The 17,130-nt window shown below is 55.9% G+C and overlaps 1 protein-coding gene across 1 annotated transcript; it reads right to left on the reverse strand.

The window, feature by feature from the left end:
• Positions 1 to 6,435: 6,435 nt before the first annotated feature.
• On the reverse strand, positions 6,436 to 11,891 carry Nptx1 (neuronal pentraxin 1). The gene is made up of 5 exons (XM_051159179.1): positions 11,315 to 11,891; positions 10,826 to 11,033; positions 8,820 to 9,064; positions 7,408 to 7,587; positions 6,436 to 6,758 (listed from the first exon to the last, which is right to left on the reverse strand). The coding sequence occupies exons 1-5, from the start codon at positions 11,756 to 11,758 to the stop codon at positions 6,537 to 6,539; spliced, it is 1,299 nt and encodes a 432-aa protein (XP_051015136.1). The 5' UTR covers positions 11,759 to 11,891; the 3' UTR covers positions 6,436 to 6,536.
• Positions 11,892 to 17,130: the final 5,239 nt, after the last annotated feature.

The following is a 17,130-nucleotide window of genomic DNA, read 5'->3' on the forward strand; positions in this document are numbered from 1 at the left end:
TTTAAGATTTACTTTTTGTTTTGTTTTGTTTTGTTTTTCAAGATAGGGTTTCTCTGTATAGCCTTGGCTGTCCTGGACTCATTTTTATAGACCAGGCTGGCCTCGAACTCACAGAGATCTGCCTGCCTCTGCCTCTGGATTGCTGGGATTAAAGGCGTGTGCCACCACACCCGGCTTTACTTTTATCTTTATGTGTATGAATGTTTGTGTTGTGTGTGCAGTGCTGGCTGAGACCAGAAGAGACTATAGGTCCCCTGGTACTGGAGGTACATATGATTGTGAGCCACTGTGTGGGCACTGGGAACTGAACCAGAGACCTCTCCAAGAGCAGCCTCTGCCAGGGAAGACTAGAGGGAGGCCTCATTTCATGTGGCTATGGGGAAGTCATCATTTCTGCTGAGTAGGTTTTCCAGTATGGCCTTTGGGGGAGGCACCCACACTCCAGTAGCCCCTCACCTATACTTTGTAAGGGAGCCCCAAAACTCATTGGTTCTCCAGAGTGAACCTCAGTGGAAGTGTGCCACAATTTGTTGTTGAGACCTGAGGAGACGTAGGCAGAGACTGCGTCTCCTGGGAAGGAATTTTAGCTACACAATCTGTCTCTAGTGGGTAGTGAGTCCCCCATCTCCAAAAGTGTGCAAAACAGTGTTGTGTATTCCAGAGACTCCTGGGATTCTCTATGGCCCTGGGACCTTGACTCCCTGTACGGGCACAGGTGTAAGGTGCAAGGTGTAGGGTTCACCGCTTCCCTCTGGCTTGCCTGGAAGTCACTTGCCAATGTGCCAAGATCAGGTCTGACAACTGTGTAAGCTTGGTTCTAGGATGTGGGTTTTTTGTTGTTTGAGACAAGGTCTCACTATGTAGCTCTGGCTGGCCTAAAACTCACTATGTAGACCAGGCTGGCCTTGAACTCTGCCTCTGCCTTCCAAGACCGATCTCACCATGCCTAGCTTTGTTTGTTTTGTTTGAGACAGCCCTGGCTGCCCTGAAATTTGCTTTGTAAACCAGGCTGGCCTTGAACTCAGAGACCAGCCTCCCTCTGCCTGGGATTAAAGACTTTGATTAAAGTGCTGGGACTAAAGGTGTGGGCCGCCACCTCTTAGCTTCTTTATAATTTTGAATGAGTGTTTAACAAAGGCAGTAGGTGGGAGGCAGAGGCAGACAGATCTCTGAGTTCGAGGCCAGCATGGTCTACAGAGCCAGTTCCAGGACAGCCAGGGCTATACAAACCCTGTCTCAAAAAAACCAAACCAACCAAACAAAAAAAGGCATCAGGGATGGAAGTGTAGTGTGTGGCCTGGAGCTGCTCACACTGCACACAATGCTGCAGTCCTTGCATGAGACGATTGCACCCACCAAACCACAGCTCCTGAGTCCTGGCCAGGGAGCACCAGGGCACTGCCAGGAAACCCTGGGAAATGCCAGCAAGTAGACATAGAGGCCAGTCCCTTTTGCAAACACAATGTGCACCTGTGTATGCATGGTGAGGGGGCCGCTGAGCCAGCAAGAGGCCCCTGACCTCAGGTCCTTAAGCACTCTTGGATCTATAAACCAGGACACGTGGACCCCGGCTATCTTTTGCAAAGCTCTACACCTACCCAGGGTCAAGCTTGGTCGGAAATGTCCGATCTGCCCCAGACGCAGGGCTCCCACCGTTACCGGCACCCTTCATTTTAAAGACGGGCACATAGGATTCATCCATTAGTGGGACACGGCAAGAGGGAGCAGATGTGTTTTTGTGGGAATCAGTCTCAGGCCCCCGATTTCCTCCACATGCTCAGTAGGGAGGAGGGGGCCCAGATGCGGAGCCTGAGCCGCCGTGCACAGCACGCCCAGCATGGCCCTGTGGAGAGTTTGGAAATCTCCTTGGCTCTTTGCCTCTGTGTCAGCTGGGGCAGGGCAGACTCACTGACCATCCAGTCTAGCAGAATTGGTAGTCTCCAGCTTTAGTGGGAGAACTTGTCATTAAAAATAAGGTGAGGGAAGCCGGGCGTGGTGGCACACACCTTTAATCCCAGCACTCGGGAGGCAGAGGCAGGCAGATCTCTGTGAGTTCGAGGCCAGCCTGGTCTACAAAGTGAGTCCAGGACAGCCAAGGCTAACACAGAAAACCCTGTCTCAAAAAACAAAAAACAAAAACAAAAATAAGGTGGGGGAAGGGGGCTGGAGAGCTGCCACAGCAGTGAGGAGCGCTGGCCACTCCTGCGGAGGATGTGGCTTTGGCTCCCAACCTGCCGGAACCCAAGTTCCAGGGGATCCAGTGCATTCTCCTAGCCTCTGCTGATACCAGGCACATACATGTTGCACATCCATCCATGCATCCATCCATGCATACAAGCAATGTTAAGTAATAATAAATTTAAGAAAGTAAAAAGGGGGGCTGGAGAGATGGCTCAGAGGTTAAGAGCACTGACTGCTCTTCCAAAGGTCATGAGTTCAATCCCCAGCAACCACATGGTGGCTCACGACCATCTCTTCTGGCCTGCAGGCAGAATGCTGTATACATAATAAATAAATAAATCTTAAAAAAAAAAAAAAAGAAAAAGAAAGTAAAAAGGGGGCTGGGAATGAATGGTGGTGCTCACTTGTAATCCCATCACTCGGGAGGCAGAGGCAAGTGGATCTTTGTGAGTCTGAAGCCAGGCTGGTGTGTAAAGCCAAGCCTACACAGAGAAACCCTGTCTCAAAAAAAGGAAAGGAAAAAAAGGAAAGAAAGAAAGAAAGAAAAAAGCCACCAATATTGAACTCTGGCCTTCACATGCACACACATTTACCTGAATATGTTCTTGAAAACACACACACACACACACACACACACACACACACACACACACACACACACAGAGGAAAGAGAGTCCATTGAGACCAGATTCTTTCTTCACTCTTTACTGTGTAAAAATAAACTCAACAATTCATGTCATCTCAGCAAGAAAATGGAGGGAAAAGCAAGGATACCAGTATAAATAGTGCACTTCCAGAATGGCCGGTGGCTGTGGATTTACCCCTTTGATACTCAAAAGGCTGCAGATTGTATGAAAAATGTACAGCTTTGGTTAGCAAATAATGAAAAAGTAAGATACATCGATTCTTTCATATTTTACAGTATGTACATTGTAACAATATCAACTCTAGGGGGGTTGGTTTTTTTTTTTGGCAAATAAGACAAAATTGGGACTCTAAGTATTGGGCTTTTGTTTCTCCTCAATGACTTGTTCCCTTTTGAACAAATTGCACGTAAGTCCACTGCGCACAGAAGCAATACATATCCCATTGTTAGCTGAGTGAGTTTACACGTGTTTTAGATGAAACCATGACTGCTTTGAGCCACACTCGGGCTACTAAGGATGTATACCCTTATGTTATCAGGGAGTGACCCTCATTTCTTTCATCAAGCTCAGAACTGGTACCCAAACGCTCCTCTCCTTCCACAGAACCAGTCAGCTCCTAGACAAAGAACCCACCATCAAAGGCATTTTTTTTTAACCTCCTGGTCCCTAACACACCTTCAAGATCTGGTGGCCCCTTGTCAGAGCTCATTGGAATGACTGTGAACCTCAGGCCAGTCTGTCTTTTCCCCCTCACTGCCCGCAAGACAACCCCTTGGTCTCAGGTCCCAGGGCTGGTGACAAAGTGATCTTTGCAGTCTTAGAAAATAAGTTGGGAATCTACAAAAGGAAAAGAAAGCATACAAAAATGTATCTCTTTCTTCCAAAATACACGCTTTCAGTCCTACATTTTGGTGGAGCCTGAAAGTATTTCCAAGGGAGATATAGGTTGAGATAATTTATAGGTTTGTCCTATTCTTTCATAAAAATACTCTTGTTTGGTAATAAACTTTTTCTTCTACAGTAAGAGAAATAATACTGTGTTATCAAAAGCAAGAAGGCTTACAATTCAAGTGGGCTCTCGGCCCCCTAGGGCCTGGGAGCCTCCGTGGCAGCTCTACCACCGTAATGCCCAGGGTGCTGTCGGACACCATCGGCAGAAGCAAACACTGTCTCGACAGTGCATTTTATCTCTTATTTTATAAAATGGCTTACCTGAGAGAGGCATGTATTATTCAGTGCAAGAGGGAACACCAATCAGATTACGGAGTCGATGGAAAGTATGTGGATTAGATTTGCGGCTGTCATTACCTTTCTCAGGGCCAGCAAAGTGCCAAGTATGAACACAGTGACACGAAGGAGGGCTTGGCACAGACTCCAGTTAGGGGCAGGGCAAGAGCTAGGTGTCAGCTTCTGTCCCTGGCACCGTGGGGGCCGCAGGGGAGAGGAGCTGAGAGATGAACAGACGGAGGCATAAGCATGTGTGTGTGCTCTGCCCTCTAAGCCAGGGCAGAGGATGGCTTGTGGTCCTGAACGGACAGCTCCCACCCCACCCATCTGGGTGCAGGAGGTCTGGGGTCCGCATTGGCAGGGGCTGGGGCTGGTGGCAGGGGTTGGCAGGAGTGCACCGGGCACAGCTGGCTCTGGGCCTTGCCTGGTGATGGCTCCCAGAAGGCTAAAAGTAAGGGTGGGGCTCTATCTGGTCTGGAAAGTTGATTCTAAGCTCACACACTCTCTCTCTCTCCCAAGTACGGTACCATTCGGGCTTGTTCTCAACCTACATGCTAGAGATGCTTCTTGCTGTATCTGGGGAGGTGGAGGGGAGAGGGATGCTGATCTCTCTCGACCTCCCCAACACCCCTCCCCCCCACGGCTTGCTTACCCAGCCATTTTTCAGTAGCTACATGGGTGGTCACAGAACACTCGGCACACGACACAGAACCAGAGAAGTCCATGCAGGCAAGGGAACACGCACTGGACCAAGGGAGCAAGGAACACACCACCCCAAGGGACATGCAAACACAGAAGATCCCCGCAGATCCAAGGATGCCACAACCCGACGGGCGCGCTGAGGAAGCACAATTGTCTAAGAAAAAAGCCACTGCTGGGCAACGACAAGTGGCACGCTGCCTGGCTTGCACCCTCTGAGGGGATGACGCATCACAGAGCAGCGACCGGGAACCGTGCAGACACCCACAAGAACAGTGACACAGGTAGCACACAGACACACACGGATGCACTAGGTTCAGACACGACACGGACCTGTGTAGGAGACAGGTGCCCCTGGGAGGCACAGCAGGTGCAGGCCCTGCTCCTGTTGAGGAAGTGGCTGCAGCTGCAGATGAGCCAGGCAGTGCGTAGGTTTCTAGAAAAACTTGCCAGCCTTTTGCTAGTCAGGCTACTGGAGACACAGTCCAAGTGTCATTGGGCACGTGCCCACAAAATGGGGGTGGGGGACAAAGCAGGGGTCCACCCCACCTGGACAGAGCCTCCTTAGTGTTCTCCATCAACAGACACGTTGCACTTTGCCCCCCTCCTCTGAAGGCCCAGGAGGGGGTCACTCGTGTTGTTTTAAACAAGAAGAGCCACAGGCTCAGCGCACAGGCCAGTGGCCGGTTGGGGCTGCTGCTGGGCTTGTGCCCATGAGATGCAGGCATGGATGGCAGGCCCCGTCCTGGCCAGCGGGCTCCACATGAGAGGTTTCTGAGCCCCTGGCCCCTGAGAGGGGTCTGAGCTAGCTCACCTGGGCCTGGGCGTGCTGGGAGGGAGTATGGCTATGAAATAAATGCCATGGGAAGTCATTCCCATGGGCTGTGGGTCAAGTCTCAGTGCCCTCTGGAGCTGAGACCAAGCACATGAGAGTCCCCACTTGAAGCCTCTGGTCTCTCATTGCCAGAGGGAGGAGGGAGGGCGTCAGGGCCCTGTGTCCTGGGACTCTGGAAGGGCTCTCTCCCGTCAGAGTCACTGGGGCTGAAGTAGCTTTGGAGGCCAAAAGGGAATAACAGGCCCCAGTCTTGAGTGACAGATATAAGGAGGCAGGAAGGCCAAGGATGAGGTACAGCCTTGGAACGGCTGCCGGCTCTACCCTCAGATGCAGACAGCCTGATGGAGGCGGGGAGGGGACAACTGGTAGGTGGTGTTGTCCCTGGACAACCAGAGGATCCACTTATCATCCTAAATAAAGCGTCCTGTGGAAAAGATCCCCCAGCCTTAGCAAACCACTCAACAGAGACCTATGTCACTCCCTAAGAGGTCTGCAAATGAGGGTAAATGCATGGAAGAGGACACCGCCCCAGCCCTGAGGCACACAGGCAGCTGACCCATCTGGAAACTCACAAAGAAAGGAGGGAACGAACTACCTCATTTGAAAAGAAAAGCCACCCCTACACACAAACGCTCCTTTCTCACACAGTTCTGCAATGTCAAAGCTGATGCTGCCTGCTTTAGCTAGGCATGCCCAGGAAATAGTCAGGCCCCTGGGGAGAAGGGGGTGTCCTGGGGGCCAAAGAAGAGCCAGGACCGCTTCATGTGCACAAGGAGGGCAAACCAGGTTGTGTGCGTGTGCGTGTGCAGGGGCCATGGCCTTGAGTCATTCCTGGGGAGTTGGGCGGGGGGGGGGGGGGGGGGGGGAGAAGAGAGACGATGGGTCGTCACCGCACAAGCAGGGTGGGCAGGCGTGGGGGCTGGGGGCTCAGCCCTAGCCTGAAGCCTTCAGTTGATCTGGCGACAAGCCTCAAAGGTCCACTTGGTGGCTCCACCAAAGATCTCAATCTGGGACTCAGCCCAGGCGATGACATTGCCGGACAGGGCCTTGCTGCTGCAGGTGGCCAGGTTGTACACCTCGCCAGGGGTCAGCTTGCGGTCCCAGATGTTGAAATGCGCCAGCTCACCCACAAAGGCTTGGGTGGCGTCAAACCCTCCACCTAGAGTGTCCTTTGGAGAAGAGTCAGGGACGAGAGAGAGGAGGGGTTGGCTGGGTGACCTAGAGGCCTCGCTGAGGCGCCCAGCACTAGGGGGTAAACCTGGGTATCCTTGCCTCCCTACCAGATGATCTCCCCTCAAGTACTTAGTACTGTTTTCCTTGCTGTACCTGCCCCTCCCAGAGAGGAGCCTAGGGAAGGGGTTGGTACCAGCCCTTCCTGGATACAGGTCTTCCCACTGAGGGCCTCGCAATACCACCCTTCACACGGCCTAGTCCCCCTGGGGACTAATGAGTAGGGGGTCAGTGAGGGCCACAGGCAGCCATGGCAGACCCCTTTCAAACACTATCTGCTGGGAGACCAGGAATGGAAGGCGGACTTCCTGTCCCCTCATCTCCCTCCCAGCCGGTGCCCAGTGGGAGATGAACCATTTCACAGGAACTAAATTATTCATTGCTAAAAGTGGAACTGGGCTTCCTATGCCAAAGAGAGGCCTGCTGCAGTTCCCAAGAGTGCTGGGACCTGGGCCCACTCCCACAGAGCTTCCTAAAGCCCACCCAGAGCAAACCGGGACCATGGTGTCACCCGCTACCTGCACACACATGCACGGACACACACATGCAGGCTTCCCCCTCTCCATCAGCCTCTTCCCAGGCCAGTACCTGCTCCTGGCCCAGCACCAGCACACCCTGTGGTTTGATGGGGTGATAGGGTGCCAGGTTCTCTCCGTTTCCGCCCTGGGTACCATCCTGATAGGCCTCCCAGACGCCATCCCGGGTGGTCCAGGTGACGCAGATGTGGTGCCACTTGCCATCGTTGATGACAAAGGGCAGCTTGGCCACCTGGGAAGGGGGGATGATACACACTGTGGACACTACAGCCCTGTGCTACCCAGAGCAGGGATGCCCACAAATCTCTCGCTCCACTTTACAATTCTTGTTGGGCTGTTGCTGAATGCTCACAGCCCCACCCGTGGATGAGCCACGGCAGCCCACTGGAATCCAGCAGCGTTGCCAAGGAGCCTTTAAGACCCATCTGGACACACACCACTTTGCTCAGCCTTCCCTCTCTTAGCCAGTCCTGTGACTCTGTGTGTGTGTGTGTGTGTGTGTGTGTGTGTGTATGTGTGTGTGTGTGTGTGTGTGTGTGTGTGTGTATGTGTGTGGTGTGTGTGTCCCTGGTGGCTACGTTTACTGCAGCCTCCCTATTGGGACTCTCATCTTTTCCTGCTTTCCACCCCCAATTTCTGGGCCCTCTGGTCTACACTGCCAGCCCCTGCAGAGAACTTGAGCAAGGCTAGGAGAATGGTTCAGACCGGCCTGAAGTAGATCTCATACCCACATCCACGCTAGGCAAGGGGACAGTACATGGCAAGTCAGACCCCACAGGGTCCAAGACAGCACAATGCCTTCTAGGGTGCAGCGTCAAGCCTCTGGTCCTGCTCCTAGCCAGGTTTGAGCCACTTACTACTGGTGATGGAGTACAGAGGAGGGGGCTGAAAGCTGGCAGCTAGTTCCGCTAACCGGGAAGGCAGGGTAGATCTAAGCTCGCTGGAGAGAAAACTACCCTCTCCTGGGTGGGAAGGGGCTGGCTTCTTCCAGAGAGGGGCAGAGAGAGACAGATCTATCTAGACAACCAAAGCATTTCACCTGGAGTATCTACAGTCACCAAAAACAGAGAGCCCAAGACAGTCAGCCAGCCCGGGGGAGGGAGGAGCCAGAAGACTGGCAGGACGGACTAGAACATTCCAGGGACTGCCCTCTGCCATCCCTCCCTTCCTCCTCTCCACCAGCTAAGGCCTCTTTCTGGAATGCTCCAGCTCTCACTGTCATCCTGTGAGGTCAGGTGAAGATGTTCACACCCCCCCCCCCCCCCCGTTTCTGATCTGATTCAGCCTCCACTTCCCTCAGTCAGTTCTGCTGGGCAGACATTTTTCTCAGAACCACAGTCCTGACACACACCTCACACCCTGGGGTTCTAGACCCGCAGCCCCAGGAGCTCTGGCGACATCCCATCCCAGGGCCCTGGGTGGGCCTTACCCCGTTGCCCTAGGCCTGTTAGGGGTCAGCATTACCTTGTCATTGATGAGGATCTCCATGGGGTTATTGCCCCACTCGATGAGGACGAGCTCGTTGGCCTGCCCAGGCACAGCATAGGAGAAGGGCGTGCCCACGCCCGGTGCCGCGCTGGACTTGAGCCACATGCACACGGTGAAGGCGTACATCTCTGGCAGGCTCTTCTTCACCTTGGCATACATGTAGTTGGTCCGCAGTGGGAACGTCAGCTGAAACTTGTCTCCAGGACGATTGTCTTTCTGACCTAGGGAGGACAACGTGAGCCCTGCCATCTCGGACCTTGATCAAACACTTATGGTATATGCGTCGTGTTTGGTCGTGGTCGCCCCCCATCAAATCTCGTGATGCAGGCAGGGCACAGGGCCAGCTGGGGGGCGGGGGCCTGGCCAGCTCTTGTTGCCACATGGAGCCACCCCTGGGGAGGCCAAGGTAGGAGAGCCTAGGACAGGCTGTGGACCGGCTGCTGGACCGCACTGTAGGCACGGAGAGGGAATTGAGCCTGCCTCAGTGCACACTGGCCAAATGACTGCGAAGGTGTGGCTGAGGGGAAGAAGGAACCAGGCTAGCTCCCCTCTGAGGAGCCCCCTTGGGGGCCGACCTGATTTAGGCGGTGATGGTATTCAGAACCTCTTGACTGTACTGGGCTTTCCTCTCAATCTTCACCAAAGACAAGCATCTCTACTGCCTGTCCCCTGTGCTGTAGCCAATCACTCAGTCCTTTGCACAGCTGCAAGCATCCTCTACCAGCTCCCCCTGCTCCCCAGGGATGCTGCCTGTAGCCCACTGAGAGGCAGGACAGCAGGGGAGATCAGCCTTCCTTGAACCAGGGCCCCTAAGGTGACGCTTTGAGGATGCCACACAGCCTCTGAGGAGCTTCCTGGAAACCTGGGCTCCAGGCCTGGTTCCCCCATGACTGCTAACCAGCATCCTCTGGGAAAGTCGAACCCTCACCTCCACCTCCTCTACACTCCCTGTGGCTGGTCCTGGGCCCACTTTGACTGATTCCCAGGAAAAACAGGTCCCACTGAGCACTGCACACTCATCCCTTTAGAGTCAAGGAACGTACCTGCCTTGCCAGCTCCTGGCTGTACCCCTGTACCAGAGCCCAGGGAGAATCTAGTTCCCAAAATAAGAGTGACTTCTAAAAGCAGAACAGGGCACCTAACCCTAACGACCCTCAAGGCAGGTGAGCAACTAAGCACAGCTGATCCAAGCCCAGACCCCTCCCTCCCAATTCAGAATCGTAGTTTGGGGGAGCAGTACTAGCATCCCTCTGGAGTGTTTTCTTTTCCCGAATCTCCCACCCCTCCCTTCTTAGGTCCCTCTTTTCCTTGATGTTTTTTCAGTTACATAACACGCCTTAAGATGGCACTGTTTAAATCTATCCAGCACATTTTGCAGTCTGGGCCGGGTCACGTGGTCCTGCTCTGAGCTGGGCTGCCAATCCCCCCCCCCTTTTTTTTTTTTTACAATCTTGTTTGATTTCTGTGACTTCAGGGCACTGCTCATCAGGACACCCAGGCAGGTGCTAGGGGCCAGCCTGAGTTCACAACCAGGGCAAATGCAGCGAAGTGCAAATGCAGTGGTCACTGGAAAAAGAAAATCCGAAAGAGGGCACTCAAGGCGGAGAGAGAGGGGGACCTAAAATTCCTGAAAGGACACCAGGGGCCCGAGCAACTGGGATAAAAGATCCTCAACGGCCAGAGAAGGCTGGTGTCCACTCTTTGCTGGTGAGAGAGGCCCCCCAACTGAAGCAAGGCTTTCCAATTACTAAGGAAGGCTCAGGCCAGAAACAGCTACTGTGCAAAGTTACTGGAGATTAAACAAATCAGACTTGGAAAAAAAATCCTGCGCGTGTCCTGACTGTACTGCACAATCCCTTCTTAAGCTCTGCTGCTTCCCCAGGGAGGTACCTACAGCCTGGGAACCGCACAAAATGCCAAGCGGGGAGCAGGACCCGGGCCACGGAGCCAGGAGCGCGCTGCATGCACCCCTGAGCCCTTACCTTTCTCCAGCTCGCTGATCCGCTGGTGCAGGGAGGTCAAGGCGCTCTCGATCTTGGCCCTCTCCTCTGTGTCATTCTTAGGGCCCCCTTTGCCCTCCTCCAGAGTGTTCACCCGAGACAACACCTGCCGCTCCAGGTCATCGATCTTGCTCTGCAGCAGATCCTTGAGGCTGTTGGTTTGGCTGGAAGAATTGAGGCGGCTGTACTGCTGCGGGGGGCACAAGGGCAGGGGAAAAACCACACGGTTAGGCGTGCAGCCGGGACCCTGCGCGAAGGCCCGCGCCGCGGTCCCCGGGGCGATTGCGGGGGGCGTCCCGGAGGGAAGCTCTGGCGAGTGGCCGCCCTCAGCGCCCCGCAGGGTGGGAGAGGTGCCGGTCCCGCAGGAAGAGGCAAGTAAAGGGGGGCGGGGTGCCGGACCGGGTCGGAACGGGGTGGGCGAGGGGCAGAAGGGCGCACAACACGGAAGCGGGGACCGCAGCTCACGCGGACCTCGAGGTTCTCCAGTCGGGTTTTGAGGGATTGCAAAGTTTGCCCGAGTTGGCTGAGCGTCTCCGCGGCCGGCGTCCGGGACAGGTCGCCCATCGTGTTCTTGCCTGAGCCGGGCTGCTTGCGACCGCCGCCCGACCTGGCCTCTCCAGGACCCACGTCCAGGGTGCTCTGGCTCTCACAGCGGCCAAGCTTGGTGGTCAGCTCCCTGATGGTCTCCTTTTGGCTGAGGATGGTCTCCTTCTGCTGCAGCACGGTCTCGCGGAGCTGCAGCACGTTGCTCCGAAGCTCCTCCGCGCCGCCCGCGGCCACGGACGCGGCACACATGTCGGCGTCCACTGGCACCGAAGTGCAGATGAAGCGGGTCGGCCCGAAATCCTGGGCCCGACTGCCCAAGAGGCAGAGGGCGAGCAGCGCACAGGTGCGCACGGCGCGGCCGGCAAGCATGGCTGCGGGCACCTGGAGCACCGGGCCCGCTCCGCTCTTGTGGGGCTCGGGCTAGGACCGGGTTCGGGCTGGCCCGGGCAGTCGCTCCGCCGGCGGCCGGCACTCTGGGCACCGCGCTTTTCAGCTGCACAGTCTTACCGGCCGCGCTCCTCGGCCCCCACTGCCGCCTGCGCTGCGGAGCCCGCGCCTTTTATGCAGCCGCGGGAGGGGCCTCGGCGCCGCCGACGTCAGCGGGGGAGGAATCCCGCTTTAATTGTGTGCGGACTGGCCCCGCGGCGCTGCGGGGGTCGCATGGGAGCGCGGCTGGAGCTAACTCGGCCCTCCCCATCTCCGCCCTCCGGATTCGCCACTGCCCCCTCCCACCGCCTCCGCACGCACGCCCCCGCCCGGGCTCGCGCCGCTTCCCCGAAGGCTCCCAGGGGTAGATCGGCCGCGGCCCTGGATTAGATGGTGGGGCACCTTTACGATCCCCCTAATCTCCAACGGGGGTCGGAGATGAAGAAAGGCCACAAGACCAGCTCAGTTCGCTTGGTCACACTGGGCGCTCGCGGGATCTGGGCTTTGTGCGCTCGCAGCCCTCTACTCCCCAAATCGTCAACGTCGGCGTACCCTGCGCGCGGCTCGCCGGGGTCCAGAAAAGAGGTCGCGAGGCCGCTCCATGATACCTAGACGTCCGTTTGGGGCTGAAAGCCACGAACACCCTAGGTCTGGGGACTCCCACGCCCTGGTTTCCCGCTCTCCTCATTTCCCCCTTTTCCAACTCCTGGAGATTGTGGACCTAAGAATGCCCCCTTCCCCGAACTGAGAGCCCCCACTATGTACTCAGGGTTGGGGCCTTCTCGGATCTGCGGGTCGATCCCCTCCTTCCATCCGAGTCACCCTAGTTCCGGGCAGGTGGCGCCCCAGAAGCTGACTGGCTTCTCAAAAGGGGCCCCCGCGGGAGGTCCTTCCCTTAAGAGTGCGGATGCGCTCTGGGTGTGTGTGTGTGTGTGTGTGTGTGTGTGTGTGTGTGTGTGTGTGTGTGTGTGTGTGTGTGTGTGTGTGTGTGTGTTGAGCTCTGCGTCCTATGAGAGCCTTGCCTAGCCCATTCCTCACGCTACCGGATTTGGGGAGGAGAGGTCCGAGAGGTGGGCAGTGACTTCCGCATCTGCAGAGATTCGCACCTCTAACCCTTTTCTTACAGACACCCCACCCACACACCCACGCCTCTTTATTTTCTGGTACTGGCATTGCCTGGCTGGGATGCCAGTCCAGGTTCCAATGCCTCTGGGGACTCCGGACAGGGGTCTAGGCTGCAGCCCCACGTCGGAGCCAAATTCGGGCCTGGGAACTCGCCCAAGCTCCAATTATGTTGAAAAGAAAACGAAGGCAGGGAGAATCCAAATCGGCTTTTAAATGACCGGAAGAGCCCCAGCTACAGGCTGGCCGGGTTAGCCCCGTAGACTGCTTCCCCCCCCCCCCAAACGTTCAGTTGCCCTGCCGCCTTTTACAGGGTGCTGCGTTGGGTCAGACTGGGTCCCCACTGTGAGGCGCCAGCCGGGGATCCACCGGCTGCCCTCAGACAGAAGATCCCAGATATGGGGAGTGGGCATCGCCAGTGGTGAGAGTAGAAGCCAGGTTGACAAAGAAGCCACTATCCAGGTCGTCTCCCACGCCTCCTCTTAGCCCCAAGCCCCAGGGGCGCCCCACTGCCTGTGTTCCTTGTATGGGCTTTTAACCAACCCAAGTCCGGGCTGCGAGCCGCCGCCGTGGCCCCTGCATGCCAAGCGCGTCGCTGGGCCGCCGCTTCCGGGCGCCAGAGGGACCCCGCGGCCCGCACGCAGCTGTCCTGGGCTTTGGTGCAGGAAGGGAGTGCGGGACTCCGGTTCCAGCAGGTCCACTGTGGGGCACCGAGCGCAGGAACCCGCAGAGGCTCGCATCTGAGCGCCCCCTAGGTTCTCCCTTGGGACCCAGGACTAGCCTCGAGCCTCTCCGCACGATTCGTGCACCGGGAGCCGCACTGGGGGAGACGGAAATCCAGGGGAATTGCCCACTCAAGGGGCACTGCGCTGCTTGGCGATGTCTGTCCCTAAACTCACAGCCTATGGCGGACGGACGCGGGGACCTCGCGCAAGCCTAGCGCTTCGGCCCCGGGCGCCGCCTCCCCCACGCGTCTAAGGCGGAGCAGTTCACCGCCTGGCCCTGCGGCTAGGCTATCCCCGCTCAGAGTGCGTGGGCGCGGGAGACTAGCCTGGCCCTTCCCGGCAGGTGTGTAGAGAGAGCTGGAGCGCTGAGCTCGATTTTGTATCTTGAGCCCCAGGAGCGGTCCAGGTCTCAGATTTTTACCATCCAGGAGCCCTGGGTAGCTTGGAACTATCACACTTGGGCACTAGGGGTGTGTCACCTTTTGGCAGAGGATGATGGGATAGGCCAGCTCAGAGGGTAGGTAGACAGGGATCCAGCCGGTGTCCCAGGGCCGGCAAGACCTTTAGGATGTGTGGAGGCCGGAGCAGGGAAGACAGTCCATTCGGCCACCATCGCTCAGTCCACCTGGAGGCGCTATGCAGACCCCTAATGGGCGCTGCCCAGCCCAGGTGAGTAACTAACTACACTGCCACAGGCATCTGCCCTTTTTAAATCCTTTGCAGCCCTCCTCAGCATCCTGAGTAGGGAGCGAGTCTAGCCTGGTCGTTATAAAGCTGGCTCTGCCCCGCACTGTTCTGATTGCCTAGTAACCCAGAGGGTTGGGGAAAGGAATGGAGGCCCACCTTACCCAAAACCATTAGAGAGCCACACAGAAGGAGCTGCCGGGAAAGGCTATTTACAGGGAGGCAGTTATTTCTCCGTGACTGGCCTGAGCAGCACATGCCAGAGCCTGGAGCTGAGGTGAAAAGATGCGGGGTGAATCCTCCTGTCTGGGTCTCTGGACCTAGCACCACACCTGGGACGACTTGGGGTCTAGCGCAGTGTTACAGTGTATTTCCAAGCTCATGCAGAGCCCAGCGATAACTCCAGGGCAACGGAATGAGATGCCCTAAGTAATTAGGAAGGGATGCATTTAGAACACCTGGTTTTATTATAATTATTTAATTATAATTTGATACAATTTAAGCCTTACTGATGGCTGTGTTAACCAACCTGCAAACTTCCTGAAGTTTGAACAGCCAGCTGGCCTGGGCTCAGCACACCACTGTGGGAGGGAGCAAGCAGTTTGCACACTGTGTAGGCCAATGAGCATGAGGTAAATTTTGTTTTGCAGGCTGATGTTTGGTGCCAGGTTGGAAAAGGTGGGAGTACTCAGGAAACTCACACGATACTCTGGGGATACATCCTTTACCCACAGGAGGGGGGAGCTCACTCGGGTGCACCCCAGCCCCACCCTGCAGCATGGCCATGAGTAGCTCAGGACTCAGGCACTACCACCCCCATCAGGACAGGGTTTCCGAGGAGGAACAGGGCCAGGCAGGGGCACCAGTCTCCCAACCCCTGACTCTGAGCCCTTCTAGCATGAAGGCCCACTTTGCGCTTTGGGAAAGCTACCCCAGCTTTGGGAAAGCTACCTGTGAGTGGGTAGAGAGGGCCCCATTCCCCCTTCCCGAGAAGACAAGTACAGAGTCTCACTAACCTATGGGGCACAGGGCAACCAGGCACAGAGCCGTGTGCAAACAAACCCTTCTGGGGCACATGCCGTGTCTGCCATAGATCCTACTGGCATCTCCTCTGGCGAGGAGAACACCCTGTAGAGGGGTAAGGAGCTGGTTTTTTCCTTGCCCCCATCCCAGTGCTGTTGGGCGGGGGCTGACCCTCCTGGCCCGTGCAGGCACCACTGATGCTTTCTCTGTGACTGTGTTCCTCACACAAGGCTGGAGCAACAGTACCCACAGACAGCAGCCTGAGGGCTTCTTACTGCCACCAGGAGCGGGTTCCGCTGGGACCACTGGTAACTGAGCCTTGAGGACACACACAGCCAGGACGTGTGAAACCTCTCCTTTGCCCTAAGGCACCTGAGAGACTGAGGGGGTGGGGGGGGTGAGGTTGCTCTGACAGCATGGAGCGAGCCTCAGGGCCTCTGAGTCACATCCTCAGCCCCCCTACACCTTGCCTCAGAGTCACTGTCCTGACAGGCCCCATCCACCATCTTGTGGCTTGCAGAGGACCTGCTCCCAGGGTGTGCTGGAAAGGTCTCTCTCTGTCCTCCACCATCTTATCTTACAAACAAGAAATTATTGTGCCTTTACTTTTTTGGGTTGCTTTTTTTTTTTCAAGACAGGGTTTCTCTGTGTAGCCTTGGTTGTCCTGGACTTGCTTTGTAGACCAGAATGGCCTTGAACTCAGTGATCCACCTGCCTCTGACTCCCAAGTGCTGGGAGTCAGCACCTGTCTTGAAATAATAATAATAATAATAATAATAATAATAATAATAATAATAATAATAATAATAATAATTTAAAAAGAGAACAGAATATTTATTCTTGGACTGGAGAGTTGGCTTGGCTGTTAAATGTGTCTTACTCTTCCAGAGGACTTGAGTTTGGTGGCCGGCACAGATGACAAGTGGCTGACAACTACCTGTGACTCCAGTTCCAGGAGACCCACCCATCTCATGCCCCCGTGGGCACCTGTAGCCATGTGTACACACACACACACACACACACACACACACACACACACACACACACACACACTTCACTCTGGCAATGAGCGTTCCTGTGCACTGAGCCCTTGCCAGCCCCGGCTTGCCCTTTTCACGTCCTTCTGTATTTGTGCCTTGGCTTTATTGTTCTAGTAGCTAAAGAAACACACAGAGGCCCAGCACAGGAAGTCTGGCTAAATGGGACGGCCATCAAGCCCCTCCATTCCAGGCAAGAGTCCTTGCCAGGCAACGGAAGGAGCTCACACTGGGGAGCTACACACACACACACACACACACACAAACACACACACACAGACTCAGTGTGCAGATGGGTGCAGCTGTATGGGGCTCTGGGCTCCAGCGCATGTCACTCACTCCATCAGGATGTGGCCTTACTGTTCGCATTCACTGTGAAAATACAGGGGGGCTGGCCCTGCTGCCGCAGGCACTGAGCAACAGGGCAACTGACTCCCCCTAGGCTCTCTGTGCCCAGCCAGAGGCCCCCCAGGAAGGGTCACCGTCTCCTGAGCCCCTCCCGCTCCCTTTGAGCCATCCAGGCAGCTGCTGGCCCAATCTGGCTGGGGACAGACACCTGCGTGGTCTCTCAGCCTGTCCTTCCCCTGTCATCCTATGGGCTGAGCCCAGAGTTAGGGTCGGGGACTTGTTTGCTGGTGCTAATAAGCAGGCGTTTACCCATGGGAAGGCGATGCTGCCCGACTGTTTGAAGCAGGGGTTTCAGATGCCAGGCAAGATCTTGGGC

Source organism: Acomys russatus, chromosome 16 (genome assembly GCF_903995435.1).
Source record: "Acomys russatus chromosome 16, mAcoRus1.1, whole genome shotgun sequence".
Classification (NCBI taxonomy): domain Eukaryota; kingdom Metazoa; phylum Chordata; class Mammalia; order Rodentia; family Muridae; genus Acomys; species Acomys russatus.

Coding starts and splice junctions, on each gene's coding strand:
- Nptx1 (XM_051159179.1), bottom strand. CDS start 11,758: ATGCTTGCCGGCCGCGCCGTGCGCACCTGTGCGCTGCTCGCCCTCTGC. Junction 9,065..10,825: donor GATCAGCGAGCTGGAGAAAG/GTAAGGGCTCAG, acceptor TGTCCTCCCTAG/GTCAGAAAGACAATCGTCCT. Junction 6,759..7,407: donor TGGTGCTGGGCCAGGAGCAG/GTACTGGCCTGG, acceptor TCTTCTCCAAAG/GACACTCTAGGTGGAGGGTT.